This window comes from Salvelinus alpinus, chromosome 18, assembly GCF_045679555.1.
Source record: "Salvelinus alpinus chromosome 18, SLU_Salpinus.1, whole genome shotgun sequence".
In the NCBI taxonomy this organism is placed as follows: Eukaryota; Metazoa; Chordata; class Actinopteri; order Salmoniformes; family Salmonidae; genus Salvelinus; species Salvelinus alpinus.
Window position 1 is genome coordinate 15,495,897 of NC_092103.1, and position 26,545 is coordinate 15,522,441.

The 26,545-nt window shown below is 44.0% G+C and overlaps 1 protein-coding gene across 2 annotated transcripts; it reads left to right on the plus strand.

The window, feature by feature from the left end:
- The first annotated feature begins 4,912 nt into the window (after positions 1 to 4,912).
- On the plus strand, positions 4,913 to 24,714 carry LOC139544484 (coronin-1C-A-like). 2 transcript variants are annotated; one of them, XM_071351625.1, is made up of 11 exons: positions 4,913 to 8,261; positions 14,755 to 14,954; positions 19,016 to 19,138; positions 21,380 to 21,509; positions 21,688 to 21,869; positions 22,019 to 22,138; positions 22,287 to 22,391; positions 22,609 to 22,754; positions 22,907 to 22,964; positions 23,155 to 23,400; positions 23,619 to 24,714. In XM_071351625.1, exons 1-11 carry the CDS (start codon positions 4,931 to 4,933, stop codon positions 23,736 to 23,738), a joined length of 4,761 nt encoding a protein of 1,586 aa, XP_071207726.1. In that variant the 5' UTR covers positions 4,913 to 4,930; the 3' UTR covers positions 23,739 to 24,714. The 2 variants fall into 2 exon arrangements, with proteins under 2 accessions (XP_071207726.1, XP_071207727.1); XM_071351626.1 differs by lacking the exon at positions 4,913 to 8,261 and adding an exon at positions 9,671 to 9,859.
- Positions 24,715 to 26,545: the final 1,831 nt, after the last annotated feature.

The following is a 26,545-nucleotide window of genomic DNA, read 5'->3' on the forward strand; positions in this document are numbered from 1 at the left end:
TGATGCAGGGTCAAGGGGTTGTCACCTGTTTGTCCTCAATCACGTCACCCTGCGGAATCAAACAGATAATGGGACATGAAATTGAAGGCTACAGGATGTCTTCATTTGGTTTTCATCCATAGGATATATGTTTAGTCACTCCATTTTGTAGTCTACTAAATCAACACCCTATGAACATTGAACATGTATTGCTACAGTGTCTTCAGGAAGTATTCACACCCCTTTACTTTTTTTACTTCACATTTTGTTTGTCTTACAAAGTTGAATTAAAATGGATTTATGTCTTTTTTTATCAACAATCTACACAAAATACTCTGTCAAAGTGAAAGACAAATTCTAACATTTGTAAAACAAAATCATGAAAAATACAAAATACAAAATACCTTGATTAGATACAGTGGGGAGAACAAGTATTTGATAACCTGCAAAATCGGCAGTGTTTCCTAATTACAAAGCATGTAGACGTCTGTAATTTTTATCATAGGTACACTTCAACTGTGAGAGATGGAATCTAAAACAAAAATCCAGAAAATCACATTGTATGATTTTTAAGTAATTCATTTGCATTTTATTGCATGACAAGTATTTGATACATCAGAAAAGCAGAACTTAATATTTGGTACAGAAACCTTTGTTTGCAATTATAGAGATCATACGTTTCCTGTAGTTCTTGACCAGGTTTGCACACACTGCAGCAGGGATTTTGGCCCACTCCTCCATACAGACTTTCTCCAGATCCTTCAGGTTTCGGGGCTGTCGCTGGGCAATATGGACTTTCAGCTCCCTCCAAAGATTTCCTATTGGGTTTAGGTCTGGAGACTGGCTAGGCCACTCCAGGAGCTTAAGATGCTTCTTACGGAGCCACTCCTTAGTTGCCCTGGCTGTGTGTTTCGGGTCGTTGTCATGCTGGAAGACCCAGCCACGACCCAACTTCAATGCTCTTACTGAGGGAAGTAGGTTGTTGGCCAAGATCTCGCGATACATGGCCCCATCCATCCTCCCCTCAATACGGTGCAGTCGTCCTGTCCCCTTTGCAGAAAAACATCCCCAAAGAATGATGTTTCCACCTCCATGCTTCACAGTTGGGATGGTGTTCTTGGGGTTGTACTCATCCTTCTTCTTCTTCCAAACACGGCGAGTGGAGTGTAGACCAAAAAGCTCTATTTTTGTCTCATCAGACCACATGACCTTCTCCCATTCCTCCTCTGGATCATCCAGATGGTCATTGACAAACTTCAGACAGGCCTGGACATGCGCTGGCTTGAGCAGGGGGACCTTGCGTGCGCTGCAGGATTTTAATCCATGACGACGTAGTGTGTTACTAATGGTTTTCTTTGAGACTGTGGTCCCAGCTCTCTTCAGGTCATTGACCAGGTCCTGCCATGTAGTTCTGGGCTGATCACTCACCTTCCTCATGATCATTGATGCCCCACGAGGTGAGATCTTGCATGGAGCCCCAGACCGAGGGTGATTGACCGTCATCTTGAACTTCTTCCATTTTCTAATAACTGCGCCAACAGTTATTGCCTTCTCACCAAGCTGCTTGCCTATTGTCCTGTAGCCCATCCCAGCCTTGTGCAGGTCTACAATTTTATCCCTGATGTCCTTACACAGCTCTCTGGTCTTGGCCAGTGTGGAGAGGTTGGAGTCTGTTTGATTGAGTGTGTGGACAGGTGTCTTTTATACAGGTAACGAGTTCAAACAGGTGCAGTTAATACAGGTAATGAGTGGAGAACAGGAGGGCTTCTTAAAAAAAAACTAACAGGTCTGTGAGAGCCGGAATTCTTACTGGTTGGTAGGTGATCAAATACTTATGTCATGCAATAAAATGCAAATGAATTACTTAAAAATCATACAATGTGATTTTCTGGATTTTTGTTTTAGATTCCATCTCTCACAGTTGAAGTGTACCTATGATAAAAATTACAGACCTCTACATGCTTTGTAAGTAGGAAAATCGGCAGTGTATCAAATACTTGTTCTCCCCACTGTAAGTATTCAACACCTTGAGTTAATACACGTTAGAATCACCTTTGGCATCGATTACAGCTGTGAGTCTTTATTGGTAAGTCTCTAAGAGCTTTCCACACCTGGATTGTGCAGCAGTTGCCCATTTATTATTTTCAGAAGTCTTCAAGCTCTGTCAAATTGGTTGTTGATCATTGCTAGACAACCATTTTCAGGTATTGCCATAGATTTTCAAGCAGTTTTAAGTCAAAACTGTAACTTGGCCACAGGAACATTCACTGTCTTCTTGGTAAGCAACTCCAATGCAGATTTGGCCTTGTGTTTTAGGTTTTTGTCCTGCTGAAAGATGAATTAATCTCCCAGTGTTTGGGATTTTACCTGTGCTTAGCTCCATTCTGTTTCTTTTTTATCCTGAATAACTCCCCAGTCCTTAACAATTACAATTATATGCATAACATGATGTACCCACCACTATGTTTGAAAATATGGAGAGTAGTACTCAGTAATGTGTTGTATTGGATTTGTCCCAAACATAACACTTTGTATTCAGGACAAAAAGTGAATGACTTTTCCAAATTTGTTGCTTACTTAAGTGCCTTGTTGCAAACAGGATGCATGCTTTGAAATATTTTTATTCTGCACAGTCTTCTTTTCACTCTGTCAATTAGATTAGTATTGTGGAGTAACTACAATGTTGTTGATCCATCCTCAGTTTTCTCCTATCACAGCCATTCAATTCTGTAACTGCTTTAAAGTCACCATTGGCCTCTTGGTGAAATCCCTGAGCAGTTTCCTTCCACTCCGGCAACTGAGATAGGAAGGACGTGTGTATCTTTGTAGGGACTGGGTGTATTGATACACAATCCAAAGTGTAATGAATAGGTTGACCATGCTCAAAGGAATATTCAATGTCTGCTTTAAAATTAATATCTACCCAATATGTGCCCTTTGCAAGGCATTGGAAAACCTCCCTGGTCTTTGTGGTTGAATCTGTGTTTGAAATTTACTGCTCGACTGAGGGACCTTGCAGATTAAAGACAGAGTATGTGATAGGTACAGCGATGAGATAGTCATGTTAAGTACTATTATTGTCCATGCATCTTATGTGACTTGTTAAGCAAATTTTTACTCCTGAACTTATTTAGGCTTGCCATAACAAATGGGTTGAATACTTATTGACTCGAGATTTCAGCATTTCATAAAAAATAAAAATAAAAATTCTACAAACATAATTCCACTTTCACATTCTGGGGTATTGTGTGTAGGCCAGTGACATAACTCAATTTAATCCATTTTAAATTCAGGCTGTAACACAATAAAATGTGGAAAAAGTCAAGGGGTGTGAATATTTTCTGAAGGCATGTGCTGTTAAGGACATGGTATCACATTGCTGTGTCATTGCGCCAGTTACTGTGATGACACAGACAGGCCCATTGGACGTAAATGCTCACTATGTGCATTTCAGAAGGTTTTGGCAATGTAAATTAAGTTTTTACTTCAGTTAATAAACTGACCTTGGTGTGATGGTCAGTTGAGGTCCTAATACTTTGTATCTTTGTTTGCAACCTTGAACTACTAAGAAACATCATGCTATTTTTAAGCCTGTTGAGTTTTGTTCCTCTTGAATAATCTCTCCTCGGCCGTCCATTACGTCAGTCGTAAAACTCTGTCCTGACCAGTTCCCAGACAGACAACCCAGTTCAAAAGTCAAAGCCCTTGTGACTTTTATGTTATTCCAGCCGATCTTTCCATGGTCCTCGTTGTCATAACAATCATAAACAATGAATGAGTTTGAAGGAGGACACAGGAGAGCACTCTGTTGTTGCTGAGCTATAAATCCCTGTTTCCAACGGCACTTAAAATTACAACGTTTCGCTAACTTGTCTGGGCTTGTTGCTGTTAGCTAGTACATGGACAAGCAGTACTGCAGTAGTCAGACATGACACAAATTACCGCCATAGCTGGATCCTTCATTCGTTTTTGCACTACATAAGCTTTTATAACAGTCAGCACTTGAATGCTAGCTACCTAATGTTAGCAAGCAAATCAGAGTTGAAACAAGCTAGCTAACGTGATCTTAGCAGGAATTTTAGCTGGCCAGATCGTATTGAAAGCTAGCTACACGGCTCTGAGTCTGGTTGTTACTGGCAGGAGTATGGGGTAACGTTACTTACAGCATGGTGAGGATGAATTAAATTCTTCATCTTGTTAGCTAGCTAGCAACATTAGCATTAACATTAGCTGCAGTCACATATTGGCTACCTAGCAATATGACATAATTTCACATTTCTGGAGGCAGTGGAAACGCAATTTGAGCAACCTGGGTTGACTTCAAAGTGCCAATGGAAACAGCTGAACTCAGACTGCATGATGCTACTGATGGGACATGATCGGATATGTTTAATTCTGTCGTGTGCCTTACTGTACTATTCTAAGAGTGTGCTTAGATCATGCTCTTACTTACTATATGTCAATATGCTTAATAGATTTATTTTCAATGGGAAATGGACATTGGTTTTGTTCGGTTCACGTTCCAAACAGCCCTCAGTCTTTGACCTTGGCACCTGGCTGCTGACTGATTCTATTATCCCAGTTGTCCTGTTTCCCTTTTGGCCCTGTGACTCACTGGCGGCAGTGAGAGCCACTTTAATTATAGCGCCACAACATTCCAGCAGGACAGAATGAGGAGAGAGAGCGTCCACTGGAGAGAGTGATGGGAATTCAGAGGGAAAGAGAGAGTAATATATTTATTTTTTTATTTCCTATTCTATATATAGAAATCTAGAAAGGTAGAGGTACGGGGTGAGATTGTGAGAGAGTAAGAGAGCGAGAGGCTTGGCCTTATGTCAAATTAAGAGATGGGCAAGCAGAATGCTACTGTACACTGAGTCATTCCTTGACCACTGCTATCTTGACATGTATCTCTCTCTTCCTTTTAGAGAGAAAACAACTAAAACAACCAATGGGTCAGAAACTGAACAAAGTGTCGGAAAAGGAGGGAGTTTCAACAAATGCCTCCAATGGAGGAGAGCAGTCGGAGCCCGGTGAACAGGGCAGTGGTAACAGTAGCGGTGGGACTGGGAGCTATCGGAAAACAGAGGGACTGAGTGTCAGCAGCAGCCTGGCCAGTAAGCAGGGAGGCGATGAGCTCACTGCCACCCCGGCCTTGACAGACACCCTCAGTGAGGGGCCAATGAGCACCTCTCTAGGTGAGGAACAGAGCCCCTTGACCGCGGGGGGAGGGGACGAGGGAGGGGACAGAGAAGGCAGGGCTGTCACATATGATATAGAGAAGCCAGAAAGTGTCCTGAACTCTGAGAGGAGCACACAGCACTCAGAGCCCAAAACACAGAATAAAGCTGCGGGTAGTAAGAAAAGGGCAAATACAATGGAAGGACAAGTGAGGAGTAAATCCCTGGCTGGCGGTTGGCACAGCGACTCAGATACAGAGGATACGAAAGATATGTCTAACACAGAGGACTTGGTGATCTCAGAGGCTACCGAGGAGGAGTTCGTACTTCAGGAGAAGGATGAATCGTGTTCATCGTCTGATGTGAGGAGCACGATCTCTAAAATCAGGGACAAAGAGAAGGAAATTAAACCGCTCTCTGTAAATAGAATAGTGAAGGAGGATACGACTTCTGCCGCTGTTGTGGATAAACCTCAAGACCCTACAACGTCGCCTACTGATCCAAAGAGGAACGTTTCTTCTGCTGTGGATGATCAGAGGCTCAGTGAGGACAGACTTCAGAGGTCTTCAGGACAAAAGCACCAGGAATCCAGTAAGAAGACCTCACAAAAAGCCTCACCTTTGGGTGATGAAACAAGCAAAACACAGAGTTTGCAACAAGTAACACGGGATGAGGATACGAGCAGCACTGTAAACACTTCTTGTGTTCTTTCCGGTAATGGACGCAGCGGTTGCGATGCACATACCCGATGTTCACACACAGAATGTTCGGAAAGAGAGGATCCACATTTGGCTGAACCTGCAGGTATCGTGTGTCGCCCGAAGAAGGCTGAACGAACTGAAGCTGTCAAAGCTATGACAGAGAATGAGGCGGGAAAGACTGCGACTTGTGAGCTCAAAACGGGCATTCAAGGCAAAGAACCAGCCCTCTTGAGTGTTGAATCAACCCATGCCAATTGCAAGCCAAATTATATATATAATAAATCCCCTGAAGATAAAGACTGCACTCATGAGGATTTGGTCCTATTGAATATAGAGGAAGAACTTGATGAGAAAACAGAAGCATTAACCACGCTCAACACAAAAACGAAGCCGGACAAACGCTCGGAGACGACAGATCCTGTTAAGAGTGGTTCACAAACTGAAAAAGAGAGGAAGGCCACAGCCACAGATGAGCATCCACAGGTGAAAGACGTGCAGAGGAGGGAGGTAAAGAGAGACTGTGTCACAGACCACAGGATTGAGGCTTGTGAGTCAAATCGGTGCGAACCTGAAGTACTCAGGGCATCTTCCGCATGTGTCCCAGGACATCTTGACACACCAAATCCTCCTCAGCCTCCACCAAGGCCAAAGGCCAAAGGTACAGACAAAAGTGGGAAATCCATTCAACAGTTTGATAATGTAGAGAGCCATTGTGGTAATGTCTCCTTACAACAGCAAACTGAAACTTCTACTGGAAAAGCAAAAGAAGTATCCCCATACACTGATACATGCACCTCCATCACCAAATATCAACATTTAGCTGCTGAACAGTCTCAGAGTAAGACTGAGGCTGTTTTACATGATGCTAAGGAAGAACTTGCTGGTAGTTGTTTTTCTGTGAATGTAGAGAAAGAGCCAGTACTTCAGAATGCAGTCATATCTACCTCACCAATTCAGATTCTGAGTGTTACTGAGAATGCCAAAACATCCCTTTCTGATGAGACTGTTAATTTAACGGCTGGTAGAGAAACAAACATCCAATCAGCTGCCTCTATGTCTAAAAAACAGGTCAAAGTTAATGTCCTCTCCTGCTCTGTCCCCAAGATGCCACAACTCATAACTGCATCGTCCTCATGCTCATTAGAACAATGCAATGTGATTCCCTTACCTCCTCTGTCTGTGCCAACTTTAGAGGACAGTGATGGGCAGAGGCAGGTTGTTAGCATGCAGATGGAGAGCCAGCCTGTCTGTTACATTGCTGTCATCACCCCACCACCCATCATTCACATTCTGCCTGAGAGGGAAATGGAGAGCACATTACCAACACAACAAAACAACAGTATGGATTTCACCCAGACAGAGGACAAAGCGACCTCAGGTGCCTCTATAGATCCTTATGTTGCAGGGGAGAGGCTTAAACCAAAGGGGCCTCCTCCACCTGTCCCAAAAAAGCCCCAAAATCCCTTCGTTAAGATTCCAGCTGCAAAAACCTGCTGCTTGGATGAGCAGAAGATATGTGATGATTATTACCACAAGGAGGAGGAGAAGAAGAAGAAGAAGAAGAGGAGACATTCACATCAAGTCAACAAAGAAAATGCTTGTGACACAGCTCCTCAGGACATGTGTGTGTTATGGGACAACACAGGTGCTGCTTACACTGTACCATCCAACATGTACACGCCAGATAATTTAGATTTTTCACAACGACAAAGGACACCAACTAGAGAGGAAAAGTATAGAAATATCATAGATTTTGATGCTTGGGCACAAATGGTCAAACGTGCTGCAGAAGAGGAAGAACCAAAACAACTTGACATGTTGGATGGACAACCTTTTTTGGAAAAGCAGGCTAAATTCAAAGGTCCACCGCCTCCTGTACCAAAAAAGCCCCAAAAGCCATTTGTTCTATTAGAAACGGTTGCAATCTCAGAAGACATAACTTGTCCTTCAGAAGACGAGGAGATACGAGAACTAGAGCAGGCCTTGTGTAAGAGAATGGAATGTGATGATGATGATGACCCTGAACCCCATGCTGACACTGTCAGCACAGATGTCCGTTGGAAGAACTTTGACCACAGTGACCGTAGAATCCATAGTGGTCTTGTTGAGCAGCGTTATCGTGATACTGTGTCTGAGCATGAAACTGAGACATACAGGCCTGTGGCTGAGCTCATAAAGGAGACTAACCGGATGCACCAGAGAATCAGGCATGCAGACTGGACAAAACCCCTTGCAGCCAAGTCCATGATCAGACATGCAGACCGGGCAAAACCGCTCACGGCCATGTCCATTGCCGGGGCTGTGGACCAGGGCCAGAGCCTGAAAGTATCACAGATGAAGAAGGCCTTTGATGTCACTAAGAAGCCTGCTGAAAAACCACCAGAGCCTGAACTCAAAAAAGGTAAGAAGGTGCTTTGGATCAATGTTCTCTCTGTCTATATGTCTCCCTCATATCAAATGTAATTTGTAACATGCTTTGTAAACAACAGGTAAGTGAAATTCTTGATTGCGGCCCCTCCCAAAAATGCAGATAGAAAAAAAGAGAATAAATAGAAAAATAATAACACAAGGAATAAATACACAATGAGTGACCATAACTTGGCTATATGCATGGGGTACCAGTACCGAGTCGATGTGCAGGGGTATGAGGTAATCGAGGTAGATTCAGTATGTACGTACACAGTAGGTAGGGCTAAAGTGACTAGGAAACAGGATAGATAAACAGTAGTAGCAGTGTTAGTGTATGTGATGAGTCAAAAGGGTCAATGCTATAGCTATTGCTATTGCTATAGCTATTGGTTAACTATTTAATGCTTGGGGGTAAAAGCTGTTCAGGGTCCTGTTGGTTCCAGACTTGATTGTCTTTGACAATTTTTAGGGCCTTCCTCTGACACGTCCTGATATAGAAGTCCTGGATGGCAGGGAGTTCGGCCCCAGTGATGTACTCTCTCTCCCTCCCTCCCTCTTGCTCGCTCACTCTAGTTGGTGTGTGTCTCTCTCTCTCTCTCTCTCTCACCCACACACACACAGCCACACACACACGTGAGGAACCTGAGTTGTAAAGAAGCCATTTTTGCCAGATTGCAGTCTGCCTTTGAGTCAATGACACACACTAGCCCTTTGAAACTATGTACTGTACATGTTAGAATGTGTTAGTCATGCCGTTGGGTTCAGCCGCACTGTACATAGAACCACATGTATGTGGGAAGTGTGAGGGTTGGCAATAGTGCCTGATAAGTTGCTGACTCTTACAATGAAAATAAATAAGGTACAGGTTGACTTGGAGCAAACATCTGAGAGAGGTGGTAAGCAGGATAGCATGAATGGAGACATTTGGAACTGCCTGCCCTGCAGTTCTCAGAATCACCACTTGCAGGCGCACTAAACATAAGAAAGCTGAATATTGGCACATTATTGTACACATTCTTTTGCTGTTGGTTTTGAATGTGCCTTGAAGTTTAACTGTAGGCTATGTCCAATCTAGCAGGGCTATGCAGTTGCATGGGTGTGTCAATGAAAAAGTAAATTAGGCTGAGTGTGTGACATTTCATGCTGGTTGCATGTACAGGTTGTCTACAGCAAATACTCAATCATTTCTGAGACCATTGGCATTGTTCCTCCAAAACGACCATGATCTAGGCCTAGTTGTCTTTTTATTATAGGCCTACTTGTAACAGGGTTGGTGATGCGTTCATAGACCCATTAATAATTTTCAGTGGAGAAAAAATGTTTTTTTTATTAAAAGAGTATCTTTATCATACAAATGAGACAATTGATATCTCCGATATGGGATTCCTATAATGCTTCATATGGAAGAGGCGGGGATGAAACAGGGCGTTGCTTCCGGTTCATAGAATTGCAGTCTGGAGGGAAAGAATACTCGAACGGCTGAACGAGTGTAACAAGGGAAAATCTTAACGGACGAGGGCTAAACTACCATATTCATGTTTTCAGATTGATTACCTCGTGTTCACGGAAAATTTCGCATAGATTTAGGAGGTAAGGAAAATGGACTGTCCTGTATTTGCAGTAAACATCTTGCTGCTAGCTAGCCTACCCGGCTGTGCACCGTTTTGAATGGGAACAGCCAGAGCCATGAATAAAATCTGCACTTGCGTCATAATAGCTCACTGACGGTGGTCTATGCTCTAAATTCTAGACGGTAGCATCTTCCATGTAAATTCCTAAACATCTTTGTCATTCATTTATTAGACACCGCTGTAGCAAGTCATTATTAACCGCAGATCTTCCCTCCTGGGTGGGGAGCTGCCTTTGGAAATTATTGCTAATGAATTGCACATAAGGAAGTAGCTAGCATTTTTGCTTGCCACAATGCATGGCTATTGTACACCTTTAGATTATGGAATGAAGAGTAGCCTGCTATGTTCTGAGTATGATCAAATGTGTTGGTTTATTAATACACTGTACTTACATGTCTACTCTGATCAATCATCAATAACCTGTATTAATCAGAAACATGCATGGAGATGACGGCAGCCTACAGGACCCAGCCATCTAGCTAATAGCTAGGTACATTGCTTAGCTACCTAGCTACATGCTCTGTGGCAGACAATGATGTGTCTAATGATATGCATCAATGATGCCCAGTCTAATAGCTAGCTAGGCCATAAACGTATTATAGATGCCACTGGTGGGGTTGTGACAGTTCAATCCAAGGCTATAGTTATCAGTCTGTCTACTGCACCTCTACTGTTCTTACCAGGAAAGTAAGCATATGGCCTACCTTAGTCTGAACAACATTTTAATCATTTTGATCACAAATGCAATAATTTGGTTACAATGTGTCCTTAAGTCGACCTCACAATACCTAGCACCTACAATAGCAAATGGTTTGCATTATTGGTCATGTCACTTTTGCTTGCTGTAGTGGAGAAGTTATTTTCCCGAGAAGGCAGGGAATTAAAGCTACAGGGTTATTGCATGTTGATGGATCAGTTTCTATGGGTGAAGTTGGACATGCATTCATCATCTATCAGGGGTGAGAAGATATTATATAGTATATGCCATGTAGCAGACGCTTTTATCCAAAGCGATTTAGTCATGCATGCATTTATTTTTGTAAGGGTGATCCATGGCAACCATGCTCTACCAACTGAGCCCCACAGGACCGATATACATGATTGACTTCTGTTTAGCAGCAGAGTATGTTTGAGTCTAAAAGTTGCTGACATAACTGTCAATGCTGTATGTTGTGTATAGTAAGGATTTATGTATGCCCCTTCCATTCCAGTTACAGCTGCAACTAACTCTGTAAGAAGAATAGAAGGGGGATTCCATATCTCTAATTGAACTACAGTGAAAGATGCCGTACACTCAGTAAAAGGAGGACGTAGACCAAAGGTTCATATGGGTATGATCTTTAAGTTGGAGTGGTGCTACCCCAGACTCAGTCCTTTTTGTGCCATGCTGCTCTCTGTAAAGTAGGTCATTGTGTTGAGAGAAATTAGGCATGCGAGGCATGGAGCACATCTTGTTGAATGGTTCATGTGTGTGAGAGGAGAGCCTATCCAGAAGAGTGGATGCTGTTATGGCAGAAAAGGGGGGACCAACTCCATATTAATGCCCATGATTTTGGAATGAGATGTTCGACGAGCAGGTGTCCACGTGCTTTTGGTCATGTAGTGTATAAACAAATATCAAACGTCATTCTCTTTAGACATGCTCTACACTGAAAACAAATACTGGTGTGGTCACTGCCCAAACTAAGGCTCAGTTGATGTGAAGCCACTCCAGCCAGAGCACAACACACACATTGAAAACTTTATAGGACATGGTCATTGACTCTGACATAAAGTTAGAGTTATCCCCATCTCTGCCTCAAATGGAAGAACACAGCTTATCTAAACTGGATCAAGCCTAAATGGCAGAGCTGGCTCCCAGTCAGAATAGAGGCAGACTTTTAGATGTCTACTTCTCTGTGCATCTGATCAAACGAGGTGATGGCTGAGATTGTGTGTATAAACTATGAACCTAGAAAGCATTAGCCTAATATGTATTTTGAGAAAACTTTGCATCTCATCCACCGCCCTTCTTATTAGCCTACTTAGGCAGCCTTTATTCACATTGCCCAATGTTCACTTTGGCATGCTGCATGTTGGTGTAAGCTGGCCACAAACAAAGTCCCACGAGAGCTCTGTCTAGCTAGCGTATAGCTCTGTTTCCATAACAACAATGATAGATTCCCATCACGCCTCACAGGGAGCAGGCTCCCATCAGAAGAGCTGACCTGCTGCAGGAAGAGCTTAATCAATTACGGGTTAGCATCAAAGGCTTCCTTGTGTCTCCCATAGCCACCAACAGAATGCAGTGCATAGCCACAGTACAGTACTGTGAAATCAGCCAGGGTTGAGCCAGGACAGGCAGTAATAGAACTGATGCTTATGGGCTATGTTCCACTCAGGCCCTTTAGCTCAGACTCCCTGAGACCTTTCACATCATCAAGTATCACAAGCAGAGTGCACTAAAACTTTGTACTTGACACCCCCTTGAACTGGTGGATAATCTTGAGGAGATACTGTGTGCAGTTGGCATTTTGCCAACATGCCACCCATGCTGAAACTCACTATTGCTGGCAATTGGCATTCAATGAATTTTGATCCTCCCACCATCCTTCATATGGGATGTTGTTTTTTGATGACTGATGGTTTCCTGCTTAGTTTCCTTCACAGGAAGTGGATGCAGAAGTTGTATCTTTCCTTTAGCCCATATAGTGGTCACAATGTGCATGGCAGACAGTGATAATAGACCAGGCTATAAGAATAGGCATGCCAGTCAGTCATTCTATGTACTTGTACTATTAACCCACATTCTGCTACCTTCAACATCTATTCAGAATGTTCACTGATTACCTCGCAAGGACTGCCAGAATGTAGTAAATAGCCTATCAATTGACCTGACGTAAGCACCGGGCATAATCTCATAGATTGTTGTTAGGAGCTCTGAGCTCGTGTTTCACCCTGTGGTGAAAAAGACGGATGAGAGTGAGTAAACTACATGCTGAGGGAAGAGATGGCCTTTCAGTCAAGGTCATTTTCATTATACAAGGAGCTGGTACATGTGTCGCTGGGCCGTCCGCTTTCTCACACACGTGTGAATGACAGCTAGAGCTACTGCGTTTACATTCTTCTTCTGACTGAGATCAACCAAGCCCGTCTCAGGTCAATGGGTTTGCATCTTTTTGATGAAATGGGGCCAGTGACAGAAACATCTGCATAGTTAACAACACTATATTTCCTATAAATCATATTAGCCTACACATAGGCGATCCTTAACTTGTCCTGAATGGACTCTCCTAGTCACACATCGATCTCTTTTGAAGCGGGAACAGGCATTAGTACAGCAAGGCCATCTCCAGGGTCAAATACTCTCCTGGGTCGAAGCCTTGGGTACAGGACATAGGCTATGATGCTGTGGCTATATGACCACAGCCTGCATCACTACAACCGCACGATGCAGCCAGAGAAGGACATGCAGGGTTTGACAAACAGAACATTTCGTTCCATTACTAGTTCCAGCCCTAATGATTCATTCTGGGAAGGGTTTCCACTAGAAATTGGAACATTGATGCGGGGACTTGCTTCCATTCAGCAACAAAAGCATTAGTGAGGTTGGGCACAGATGCTGGGCGATTAGGCCTGGCTCGCAGTCAGCATTCCAATTCATCCCAAAGGTGTTTGATGGGGTTGAGGTCAGGGCTCTGTGCAGGCTGGTCAAGTTCTTCCACACCGATCTCGACAAACCATTTTTGTATGGACCTCGCTTTGTGCACAGGGGCATTGTCATGTTAAAACAGGAATGGCCTTCTCCAAACTGTTGCCACAAAGTTGGAAACAAATAATCATCTAGAATGTCATTTTATGCTGTAGCGTTAAGAATTCCCTTCACTGGAACTAAGGGGCCCGAACCATGAACAACAGCCCCAGCCCATTATTCCTCCTTCACCAAACTTTGCAGTTGGCACTATGTATTCGGAAAGGTAGCGTTCTCCTGGCATCCGCCAAACTCAGATTCGTTCATCGGACTGGCAGATGGTGAAGCGTAATTCATCACTCCAGAGAACGCGTTTCCACTGCTCCAGAGTCCAATGGCGGCGAGCTTTACACCACTCCAGCCGACGCTTGGCATTGCGTGCGGCTGCTCGTACATGGAACCCCATTTCATGAAGCTCCCGACAAACAGTTAATGTGCCAACGTTGCTTCCAGAGACAGTTTGGAACTCGGTAGTGAGTGTTGCAACCGAGAATATATTATTTTTTACATGCTATGCGCCTCAGCACTCGGCGGTCCCGTTCTGTGAGCTTGTGTGGCCTACCACTTCGCGGCTGAGCTGTTGTTGCGCCTAGACATTTCCACTTCACAATAACAGCACTTGCAGCTTTAGCAGGGCAGATATTTGACAAACTGACTTGTTGGAAAGGTGGCATTCTATGATGGTGCCACGTTGAAAATCACTGAGCTCTTCAGTAAGGCCATTCTATTGCCAATGTTTGTCTATGGAGATTTTTATAGACCTGTCAGCAACGGGTATGGCTGAAATAGCCGAATTCACTAATTGGAAGGGGTGTCCACATTCACTATATATACAAAAGTATCTTGATTAAGTTCTGGGGGGAGATTTGAGGAAAGCTACTAACGAGACTAGCAAAGTCTCCATCCCCCCCCCCCCCCCTAAACAGAAGCCAAATTTCAGTCATGTCTATGGGCCAAATTTCCCATCCGGAACAAAGTTCATTGTTAGTCATCGCATCCCACAGTCTGACAGACGCTATGATACCATTTATGTAACGTGCGTCTGTCCATAAGAGATTAGTAACCCTGTTATAGCATCTGTCTGACATCTCTTTCTCTCTCCCTGTCTCTCCTCCTGATGACAGATATGTTCAGGCGAGTGGTGCGAGCGAGTAAGTTCCGTCATGTCTTTGGCCAAGCGGTGAAGAACGACCAGTGCTATGACGACATCCGCGTCTCCCGGGTCACATGGGACAGCTCCTTCTGTGCCGTCAACACCAAATTTGTCGCCATCATCATCGAGGCCAGTGGTGGCGGAGCCTTCCTCGTCCTCCCTCTGCTTAAGGTGAGTGTGTCACTGTCGGCCAACCAGGCAGCGTCGTGGCTCCTCCTGTCTCACTGCTCTTGGAGCACTTCCTCTCACTGTTGGCCTAGATCTCAGTATTAGTTACATTCAGTCGCTCCGTTCTGTTTCAGTATGATTTAGATTATTTGTTATTTCCTAAGGATTTGAATTCTGAGAGTATTTGCAGAGGTCTTTCTTGAAATGGCTCATTCCTATCACTTCAACTAAATTAGATTACAATGATATTTTACTATGCCGGATATGTATATGCCAATCGAATTTTGTTGGCCCAACAATGTATGCAGAACGTGAGGGTGCGTTGTAGTATCTTACTGCCAAAGGGCTCGCCCACCTCCTTTCAGGTTTTCTGATCCTATGGAAGACCAACAACTTCTGGACATTTGGACAATAGTGATACACGCTGAATGGGTTTTAGGTCAAATGTTTAGGTGGTTTAAATTTGGTGAAAGAAAATTGAATTTGAAAGAAGCTTCCTATGCCCGGGGTTGATCAGTGTGACTAGAGAGCCGGTGTGTGTGCATGTGTATAGGGGAGTTGTGTGAACAGCCAACAGCAATTGTCTGTGTCTCCACTCTCTCTCTCTCTCTCCTCCTCTATTCAGTACCCAAGAGCTTGCTGCTGCTGTCAGCAGATTTGACCATATATGGAAGTCCAGCACTTTGCATGTCAGGCTGCCTACAGGACCATTTCCTGTCTGTCTCCCGATTGGCTGATGGAAATGTGTGTTGCCTAGTGGATTCTGGGACATGGGTGTTAAAAAATGTTGGGGTGAACTCCACATTCAAATATATTAAGCAGAATCACTTATATTGAGTGTCATATTGATGTTGTAATCAAATATCAATTTGCGTTATTTGTTCAGGAAAACATGTTTGAGTTTAAAGGGATAGTTCACCCAAATTACAAAATGACATTTAGTTTCCTTGCCCTGTGTAAACAGTCTATGGACAAGGTATGACAGCAATAAAACGTCTCGGGGGGTGCACTGAACTGAACTGAAATGCATGATTGTTGATGACATTCCGATGTTCAGATAAAGGGAATGAAAGAGTCTAACATGCGCACTACCGCAGCGCACAACTCAAACAGCGGTGTGTTGCCTACTGTAGCTGCTGGCAAAGTCATTCAAAGCCTCTACTTTATCACTCAGGATGTAACTTTCCAGTGCTTCTATTTTTGTTATTAAAACTAAATCAGACGACCTCATAGTAGAATTGTTTACCTAGTCGACTTGTTGTTGTGTTCTATGCAACATCTGGTCTAATATGTTTAAATAATTTATACACTATTTACCGACATGTTATTGGGCTCATTTCTGGAGGTGGAAATTATATTTTAGAAGATCAGCGTAATTTTATTTTCATACATTTTGGAGTAGAATGTCCTTTTTAAAAAGTCACCAGGACTGACCTTCACCAGACCTCAGTCCTTCTACATAAAAATGATCCTCGGGAGCACCCCGGACACCCTGAGCAAGGGTACTGGAATTGGTCAACTCCCAGTTTAATACATGTACAAAATGATCCTCTTCCCCAAAATGCATGATGGTCATAACTTTCTTAACTTAAAGGGGAGGTTAACATGGCACCAGACAATTGATCTGAGATTGACTTAAGTTTCAGTCATGGGATTCTTTTACCCCTGGTTTTAGCATTTGTGTCACAAATCCCATTCAAGTCATGGGACCGATATTCACATTTTTCGCACATCATGTCCAAAAAATCCAAAGGTATCTCAAATTGATTGTGAAGCTCACAAAAGTCACATGCGCTGCATATACACAAGCAGCCCAGTTCTGATATTTCCCCCCACTAATTAGTCGTTTGACCGATCACCTCAGGTCTTTTTCAGAGCTGATCTGATTGCTCAAAAGACCAATTAGTGAAAAAAAGATCAGAATTCGGCTGCCTGTGTAACGCAGCCTTATGGATGATTTAAACATGATTGGCTAAAAATGCTAATATCGGTCCCATGACTTGAATGGGATTTGTGCCACAAATGCTTAAACGTTAGCATTTGGAAACCGTGCCAGCCACTTTTAGTAACAAACACCATAGACAAGCAATCAATCACATATCTATTTTAATCAGTATGGTTGTTGTAAAGGCATTTGTATTACATGCATTCACGCCCTCTTGTTACACTTGCCTCACTGACCCTAGGGTACTGGATGAGATGCAATTATTCTAGTCCACTTGGTTAATTAGTTTACATTATCATATATTTCCTTCATCCCCCGTAAAGAGACGGGTAACTGCTACATTGCTGAAAGGGGCACTACGAGATTCTGGCATTTAAGCCGTTTTTCGACTTACACGGAGTCAGATTCACGAGTTCAGCAACGCATGTCTCCAAACACCATTATCCACAACAATTAGACTGTATTATCCATGGAACAGAGATGATTGTTTGAGTGAATATGTTACTCCCTGGCTGTCTAATATTTTCATTTACATCTCCCTTTTAGTGTGAGTGTGTTCTCAAACTTCTGCTGTAACATCTGTTGTAGTCACTTACCTCCCGTCTGTCTGTCCACTCATGTAGCAGTAGCCTATATAATGGTCAGATGTCAACCTACACTGGAAATTAGTGATTGGGGGAAAATGTATACAGTAAAGTATAGCAATGTTATTTTTGACTATATATCGATTCTATGGCTTCAGTAGTATCAATTCTCAAAAGAAACGCTAACGTTAGCTAGTCCTAGTCGGCTGTTCCTGCGCCAAAACTCTGGTATTTCTTCTCTAGCTTGTTATCCATCTTTTTAAGTGGTGAGCCAACATGTTTTCAGCAATTGTATGTCCATGTGGTCAAAACTCGTTTTACTCATGGTGCTCTCATCCCTCTGCAGTAGATCAAATTGCAATAAAATTGCAGTATTGAATCAAAATACATATAGAATCGCAATACATATCGTATCGGGATGTCCCTGGAAATTTCCAGTCCTACTGGAAACGTGACTGTTACCGATGTCTTGTTCTAGAACTGATCTGCATTCCCCCTGAGAGAGAGGCCTGTGTATGGGGAGTCTAATTAGTGAAGATACTCAGTCAACAAACCCAAACTATCCCTCCCTCCTTGATCTGTATGATAGGCTATGTTGTGAATATGAACTTACTGGCTGCTGTTCCCGCTCCTCCTGGCAAGTCGTTACCGTGACAACAGCAGTAATGGCAGACAGGGAGTGCCGGTTGGGCCCCAGGGGGTCAGACCGGTGATTAGATTGCTTCTCAATTCCAGCATCTCATAATTAGGAGTTTTGAGAGCCTGATATTTCTATTTAGTATTAATGGCTGATTGAGCGAAACACTGAAAAAATATCAACATAGCTGCAGACTTAATGAAACATTAATGAGAATGCATACCTCTCTAGCCCTATAACCTTGCCATAGCGATTACTCTTGGTGGGGGTGGGCACACATGTCTATCAGTGTGGTATTAAAGAAGTGCTGAGGTCAGTAACAGCCGTAGTTCGGGACTAGACTAGTTGTAAATAGGAGAACCAGTTTCTCACACAGCCCTTTCGTGACGTCACTGAGGCCTCAGTCCTGCCATGCACAGAGTCGGTGTCAGCCTGGGTTAACCCAAAGACAGAGGAGCTGAGCGAAATAAGTGGGTCCTCCTCTCCTCATCACTCATTGATCCAGTTGACGGCAGAGGTCACACGCTGACCCCCAGGTTGCTCATGTCATCTAGAGGCCCTCTGATTGGATGAATGGCATTTTTTTAGGAAGGTTAGCCTGCTGAGTTTGTAAATGACCACGTATTACCCTGCCTTGGGGATTTGATGATAGTAAGGTTGATGAATGGTGCTGAAAGTAGTAGTTTAGAAATGGCAGATGTAAAGTAACAACAATAAATTGTCTGTCTCACAGGGAGAGTAGTATGTCCTTTACCCTAACGCTGTATTTGTATCTCCTTCACAAGTCAACCCTTGGTCTTTGCCAGTAGGATTGGGGGCTCACAGTTCAGTTTCTCCCCGTCCTTTGTTACTGATCTCCAGCAATCATACCAAACCTCCTCCTCCTTTCTCTCTCCAGACGGGTCGCATAGACAAGGCCTACCCAACAGTATGTGGTCATACGGGACCTGTCCTGGACATCGACTGGTGCCCTCACAATGACCACGTCATCGCCAGCGGCTCCGAGGACTGCACGGTCATGGTACGTACGTCTAGTTTTCACTGCTGACATGGTCAGAATGGTGTCGCGGTGACACTATGTTCAATATGCTGTCCTGCCTACCCACTACACGCTTGGACGCATCTTTTGAAGTCAAGCTTGTCAACCCCTATTGATTATTTTGCAGTGAACTCGTTGACATCTCTGAGAAAGGCCTGAGATTCACATGGGATCAATAACCCTGTCTGTCAGTGCTGCAACATTAACCTCCATGGTGTGCTCTATACACAAAGCATGTGTCATAGCGTAATCAGAACCCCAGCCATATGGAAATGGTGGGGCGGTGAGGTCATCCTGTCAGTATGTCTCGCGTCCTTATTTGGTCTCGCCTGTAGCGAGAGACTGATAAGTCCACTGAGTGGTCCATACCATATTTGATCTAATTGAATGTATTTTATATGATACGATAGACCTTAAAGATGGAATCCAAAAACATTGTAGAAAGGTCTGCTCTCTGAAACATGAAGTGTTACGCAGACCTTATTCCTCTCCCTTCCTTGTTTCTGAACAAAGGGTGTGTTGTCCCCATCAGCTCTCTGCTGCCACCTTTAGACTAAACACTGTTAGCACATCCTGGTAACATTTAGACAAGCACATCAAAGATTGTATGAAGATGCCTAGAAATTGCTTCTCCAATAGAAATTGCTGATCGGAGCCTCCCGAGTGGCGCAGTGGTAAGAGGCACTGTATCGCAGTGCTAGAGGGGTCACTACAAACCCGTGTTCGAACCCGGGATGGATCACAACCGGCCGTGATTGGGAGTCCCGTAGAGCGACGCACAATTGGCCCAGCGTCTTCTGGGTTAGGGGAGGGTTTGGGCGGGGGGGGCTTTTCTTGGCTCATTGCGCTCTAGCGACTCCTTGTGGTGGGCCGGGCGCCTGCAGGCTGACCTCGGTTGTCAGGTGAATGGTGTTTCCTCCAACACGTTAATGCAGCTGGCTTCCCGGGTTAGGCGAGTGGGTGTTAAGGTTTGGCGGGTTTCGGAGGACACATTACTCGACCTTCACCTCCCAAGCCCATTGGGGAGTTGCAGCAATGAGACAAGATCGAAATTGGGGAGAAACATTTGGTATTTAAAAAAAAACACTGATCACGATGTCATGGCCAAACTGCTCATGTGCAGGGACTTGCTTCCATTCAGCCACAAAAGCATTAGTGAGGTCGGGCACTGATGTTGTGTGATTAGGCCTGGCTCGCAGTCGATGTTCCAATTCATCCCAAAGGGGTTTGATGAGGTTGAGGTCAGGGGTCTGTGCAGGCCAGTCAAATTCATCCACACTGATCTCGAAAAACCATTTCTGTATGGACCTCACTTTGTGCCCCGGGGCATTGTCACATTAAAACAGGAAAGGTCCTTCCCCAAGCTGTTGCCACAAAGTTGGAAGCACAGAATCATCTCAAATGTCATTATATGCTGTAGAGTTAAGATTTCCCTTCACTGGAATTAAGGAGCCTAGCCCGAACCATGAACAGCCCGAGACCATTCTGCCTCCTTCACCAAACTTTACAGTTGGCACATTGCATTCGGGCAGGTAGCATCTGCCAAGTCGGACTGCCAGATGGTGAAGCATGATTAATCACTCTAGAGAATGCGTTTCCACTGCTCCAGAGTCCAATAGAGGTGAGTTTTACATCACTCCAGCTGACGCTTGGCTTTGGACATGGTGATCTTAGGCTTCTGTGTGGCTGCTTGGCCATGGAAACCCATTTCATGAAGCTCCCGACGAACAGTTCTTGTGCTGACGTTGCTTCCAGAGGTAGTTCGCAATTCTTTAGTGAGTGTTGCAACCGAGGATAGTCAGCCCTCGCCGGTCCCGTTCTGTGAGCTTGTGGCCTACCACTTTGCGTCTGAGCCGTTGTTGCTCCTATAAGTTTCCACTTCACAATAACAGCACTTCCAGTTGGCCAGGGCAGAAATTTGATGAACTAACTTTTTGGAAAAGTGGCATCCTATGACGATTCCACGTTGAAAGTCACTGAACTCTTCAGTAAGGCCATTCTACTGCCAATGTTTGTTTATGGAGATCGCATGGCTGTGTGCTCGATTTTCTACACCTGTCAGCAACGGGTGTGGCTGAAATAGCCGAATACACTCATTTGAAGGGGTGTCCACATACTTTTGGCAGTGTAGTGGACCTTTTAGTCTGTTCGTCTCCATAGTTAAAAATGAGAAAATCGCTGAAGCTAATGGCATCATGACTAACTTAATCTCTGTGTCTCTAGGTGTGGCAGATCCCAGAGAATGGGCTGGTCACCCCGCTGGCTGAGCCTGTGGTGGTGTTGGAGGGACACTCCAAGAGGGTTGGCGTCGTCACCTGGCACCCCACGGCCAGGAACGTCCTCATGAGTGCAGGTAGAGACAGCTTTGACACTGCTCTCACACAAGGAGTGTGTTCAGCATGGAGTACATTTGTCACATCAGCTTTGAGAATACAAGGCTTATATTTTACACTCTACTGTAGGACTGCACTCTGCTATGAGACAGAGGCATGTGGATTCTGACTGTAGTTTGTTTGTGTCTGTCCTTCCAGGCTGTGACAACCTGATCATCATCTGGAACGTGGGGACTGGCGAGGCCATGATCCAGCTGGAGGACATGCACCCTGACGTCATCTTCAGCGCCTGCTGGAGCCGCAACGGAGCCCTCATCTGCACCGCCTGCAAGGACAAGAAGATCCGCGTAATCGATCCCCGCAAGGAGAAGATTGTGGCGGTGTGTGGGCTGGGGACTCTGGGGGTTGGCTTGATATGCGCTCTTCTCTTTCATACTCATTCACAAACACGTACACACCCTCCTACCGAGACGTGTTATTGGTGCTCAAACATACGATTCTCTCTGACAGACGTGCTGTGTCTTTTCAGGAGAAGGACAAGGCCCACGATGGAGCACGGCCTATGAGAGCCATCTTCCTGGCTGACGGAAACATCTTCACCACCGGCTTCAGCCGCATGAGCGAGCGGCAGCTAGCCCTCTGGAACCCTGTACGTCACCTCCCAACCAGACATGCACGCACACACACACACACACACACACACACACACACACACAGATGTTCATGCGCTCATAGATGCACATATCCTTATCTAGCCACTTATCTAAGCACATGAAATGTATTTATTGTGTTAACAGAAAAGCATGGAGGAACCAATATCAGTCCATGAGCTGGACACCAGTAATGGAGTGTTGCTGCCTTTCTACGATGCAGACACCAACGTGGTGTACCTGTGTGGGAAGGTGAGGATGATGTGCTTGTTAGAGATGTCATGTGTTTCCTAAATCCCTGTCTTATCCCCCAAACCCAATAGCACCAATAGTTTCCCATCTGGATGGCGGATTAGTGTGACGTCCGTCTTTCTGGGAGGATTTGCCGTTTTCTATTAACCTGACACTGTTCAAGTGCAGCGGCAGAGTCTCGCACGGGTTTTCTCAGTAAGCTCTCATCTCTGTTCAGGGTGACAGTAGCATCCGGTACTTTGAGATCACAGACGAGGCTCCGTTCGTGCACTACCTCAACACCTTCTCCAGCAAGGAGCCCCAGAGGGGTATGGGGTACATGCCCAAACGTGGACTGGACGTCAATAAGTGCGAGATTGCCAGGTAACAACCATACACTTAGAAAGATGGCTTTGAGACCTTCTCCTTTCGTCCACTAGAGGGAGGGCATGTTGCGCTATTTGAGAGAACAGTCCCAATGCCTTTGATTCCCACGGCTGTACATCCTCATCGTATTTTGTCTGTTTCCCGTGCAGGTTTTATAAACTGCATGAGAGAAAGTGTGAGCCAATCATCATGACAGTCCCCCGAAAGGTTTGTCTCTTTCTTTTACTCTTTGACTAATTATTTTTAACGTTGAAAGATATCGATGCTGTAAAAAAGAGTGCAATTGTCAGATGTGGGCAATATTAAGAATGGATTACAGTCCACCACTGACTAGAGTACAATCCTAACTGATACCATTACGTCTCTCTCGCCATCCCACACACACACACACGTACAGTCGGACCTGTTCCAGGATGACCTTTACCCGGACACAGCGGGACCAGACTGTGCCATCGAGGGGGAGGACTGGTTTGATGGGAAGAACGGTGAGCCTATCCTGATCTCCCTGAAAAACGGCTATGTCCCCGGAAAGAACCGTGACCTCAAGGTGGTCAAGAAGTCCAACGTCCTGGAGGGCAAGCCAGCCAAGAAAGCAGAGAACACCTCACCTGCCCAGAGCAAGGCCTCTCCACATCCCTGTACAGTGAGTAGGACAGGACAGTTACCGTAACAAGAACATAGTGAATAAAACTGTACTGTAACACTGGCAACAGTCAAGATGTATTTAGGTAAACTAAATAAATCAGTGACTAGATTTGGAACTCAAAGATCGATATTAAATCATTTTAGCCATTAGATGGTTTGTGACGATGTCTCTTGTCATTTTTTTTTACTTGTAGTTCTTTCTCTGCTTTATGACAGCAAAATGAAGGGAAACTGGAGGAGCTACTGCGAGAGGTCAAGTCGCTCAGAGACCTTGTCACCCTACAGGACCGCCGAATTGCCAAACTGGAGGACCAGATCTCCAAGGTTGCCATCTAAGACTCGACCCCCGCTCAGGACCATTCATTGGTTGGGAGAGAATCAAGTGTGCGGGGCCAGCCACTGGCAAAATTGTAGAATTCGGCTTCATCAATTCCGCTTGGCATCTTCCCAGCGACGATCCCAAGCACGCATTCCAAGATGAACTTTTTTTTTTCTCATCATGCCTACCCTCACACTTTCCTCTAAAACACTTAGAGAAAAAACTGTTGCAATTCATAGTCCACTTTTTACTGGGGATGAAACGCATTTAAATATCTGCAATTTTTTTGTTGAATGGAAAGTCTTACCGTTTTGTTATTGTTTTAAATTGTGGTCAAGAACATTCTTATGTGAAGTTTTTACTTACTGCCATACTCTCAACAGTTGTATGTAACCATCAGTATTGCCATATTCCCTTGATTTTTGTGCTGCCAAATTTAAATGGTGTGTGTGGTTCATGCACCACTTTTACATTTTAGATTTTTGTGTCTTCTCTCCTGTTGTGCATTCCAGTTACAGACTATACTATCATAGATTAATTTAGTCGAAGATAATAATTATTTTCAAACCAACTATAGCTGTTACTGTTGCAAAAGAAAGACAAAATAAATCTGGATTTTTTTTTTAAAAAAATTGCCAAGCCAACTGCTTGTATTAAGCATCAGGTCACTGAATGTGAAGGAAGTGCTTCTGATCATACTTTTAGCTTCTGCTCTTCTGGGTATAGATTTGAACTGTGGGGGTGTCTGGAGGCAGTGGGGTGAACTGCAGCTCTCGCTGGTGTAAATGTTGTGTAAGTGTAGTGGTGCCTCCGTCACTCTGTGGCTGGTATTAGGGGTCAATCTGAGGTCCCCTCTCCGGTGCATGTTGTGGCATTTGGAAAGGACCACTCTCAGCACTTGTTTCACTCAAACCTTTGACATATAGTTCTGTGCATGCAATAAAGATTTTACTCATGCACACGTCTTCTCCACAATAAATCCCTTAAATTCTTTCTTTGCACTAACTTCTCTTTCTGTCCTTTCTCCTCGGTCTGTTTTACTGGTCTGAAATGAAATGATCCACACACTGAAACAGGCAGAGCAGTGCAGAGTCTGATGCAAGACAGATCACGTGCGATTTTAGAAACCATTATGTTAATATAAGTGTTGAGAAACATTCTATTGACAGCCAGACAGACACGGAACCAGTGGGTGGATGAGGGGATGAAGATGGACTAAGGGGACTTTGTAGATTAGATGGAGTTAGATGAAAGGATAAAAGTGTAAGGATGAGAGTTCAAGGAGGACGAAGTGGATTTGGGTAGTCTGATGGGAACTTGTTTTTTTGGGGACATGTTACCTACCACATACTTTTGTATACTATATATACAAAAGTATGTGGACGCCCCTTCAAATTAGTGGATTCATCTTTTTTAGCCACACCTGTTGCTGACAGGTGTATAAAATTGAGCACACAGTCTTGCAATCTCCATTGACCAGTTGTGGGAAAAGTACCCAATTGTCATACTGGAGTAAAAGTAAAGATACCTTAATAGAAAATGACTCAAGTAAATGTGAAAGTCATCCAGTAAAATACTAAATATCTAAAAGTATTTGGTTTAAAATATACTTAATTATCAAAAGTAAATGTAATTGCTCAAATATTCTTAAGTATCAAAAGTAAAAGCATAAATCATTTAAAATTCTTTATATAAAGCAAACCAGATAGCACCATTTTCTTGTTTAATGTATGTATAGCCAGGGGCACACTCAAACACTCTGACATAATTTACAAAGGAAGCAGATCAGAGGCAGTAGAGATGACCAAGGATGTTCTCTTGATAAGTGTGTGAGTCAATTGGACCCTTTTGAGCATTCAGGGAAAATGTATGGAGTAAAATGTACATTATTTTCTTTAGGAATGTAGTGAAGTAGAAGTAATAGTTGTCAAAAATATGAATAGTAATGTAAAGTACAGATACCCCCAAAAATGACTTATGTAGTACATTAAAGTATTTTTACTTAAGTACTTTACACCACTGCCATAGACAAACATTGGCAGTAGAATGGCCTTACTGAAGAGCCCAGTGACTTTCAACGTGGCAACATCATAAGATGCAACCTTTCCAACAAGTCAGTTTGTAACATTTCTGCCCTGCTAGAGCTGCCCCAGTCAACTGTAAGTGCTGTTATTGTGAAGTGGAAACATCTAGGAGCAATAACGGCTCAGCCGCGAATTGGTAGGCCACACAAGCTCACAGAACGGGACGTGCTGAAGTGCGTAACGCGTAAAAATCTTCTCGATTGTAACACTCACTACAGAGTTCCAAACTGCCTCTGGGAGCAACGTCAGCACAATATCTGTTCTTTGGGAGCTTCATGAAATGAGTCAGCTACACACAAGCCTAAGATCACCATGCGCAATGCCAAGTGTCTGCTGGAGTGGTGTAAAGCTCGCTGCCACTGGACTCTGAAGCAGTGGAAACACATTTTCTGGAGTGATGAATCACGCTTCACCATCTGGATGCCAGGAGAATGCTACCTGCCCCAATGCATAGTGTTGTAGAAAATTCTAATCAAGTGAGAGAGACTTTGTAATTTCTTCAAACAATCCATCTGTATTATCGATTAAGAATTGCAATAATGGAGCTGGTCAACGAACCACCCGTAGGTGATTCATTGAGGGCCCAATGATTCTGAGGAATCATGGGTCTTATATAGCTGACACTAAAATGCTTAGTCATGGCTGGTTCCACCCCTCCCCGGGCAGATCAGGGCATCGTAAGTTACCTTGTCTTCTTCTTGTGGCTGTGTGTATCGGGTCATAGCGCACAAACAAGTGAT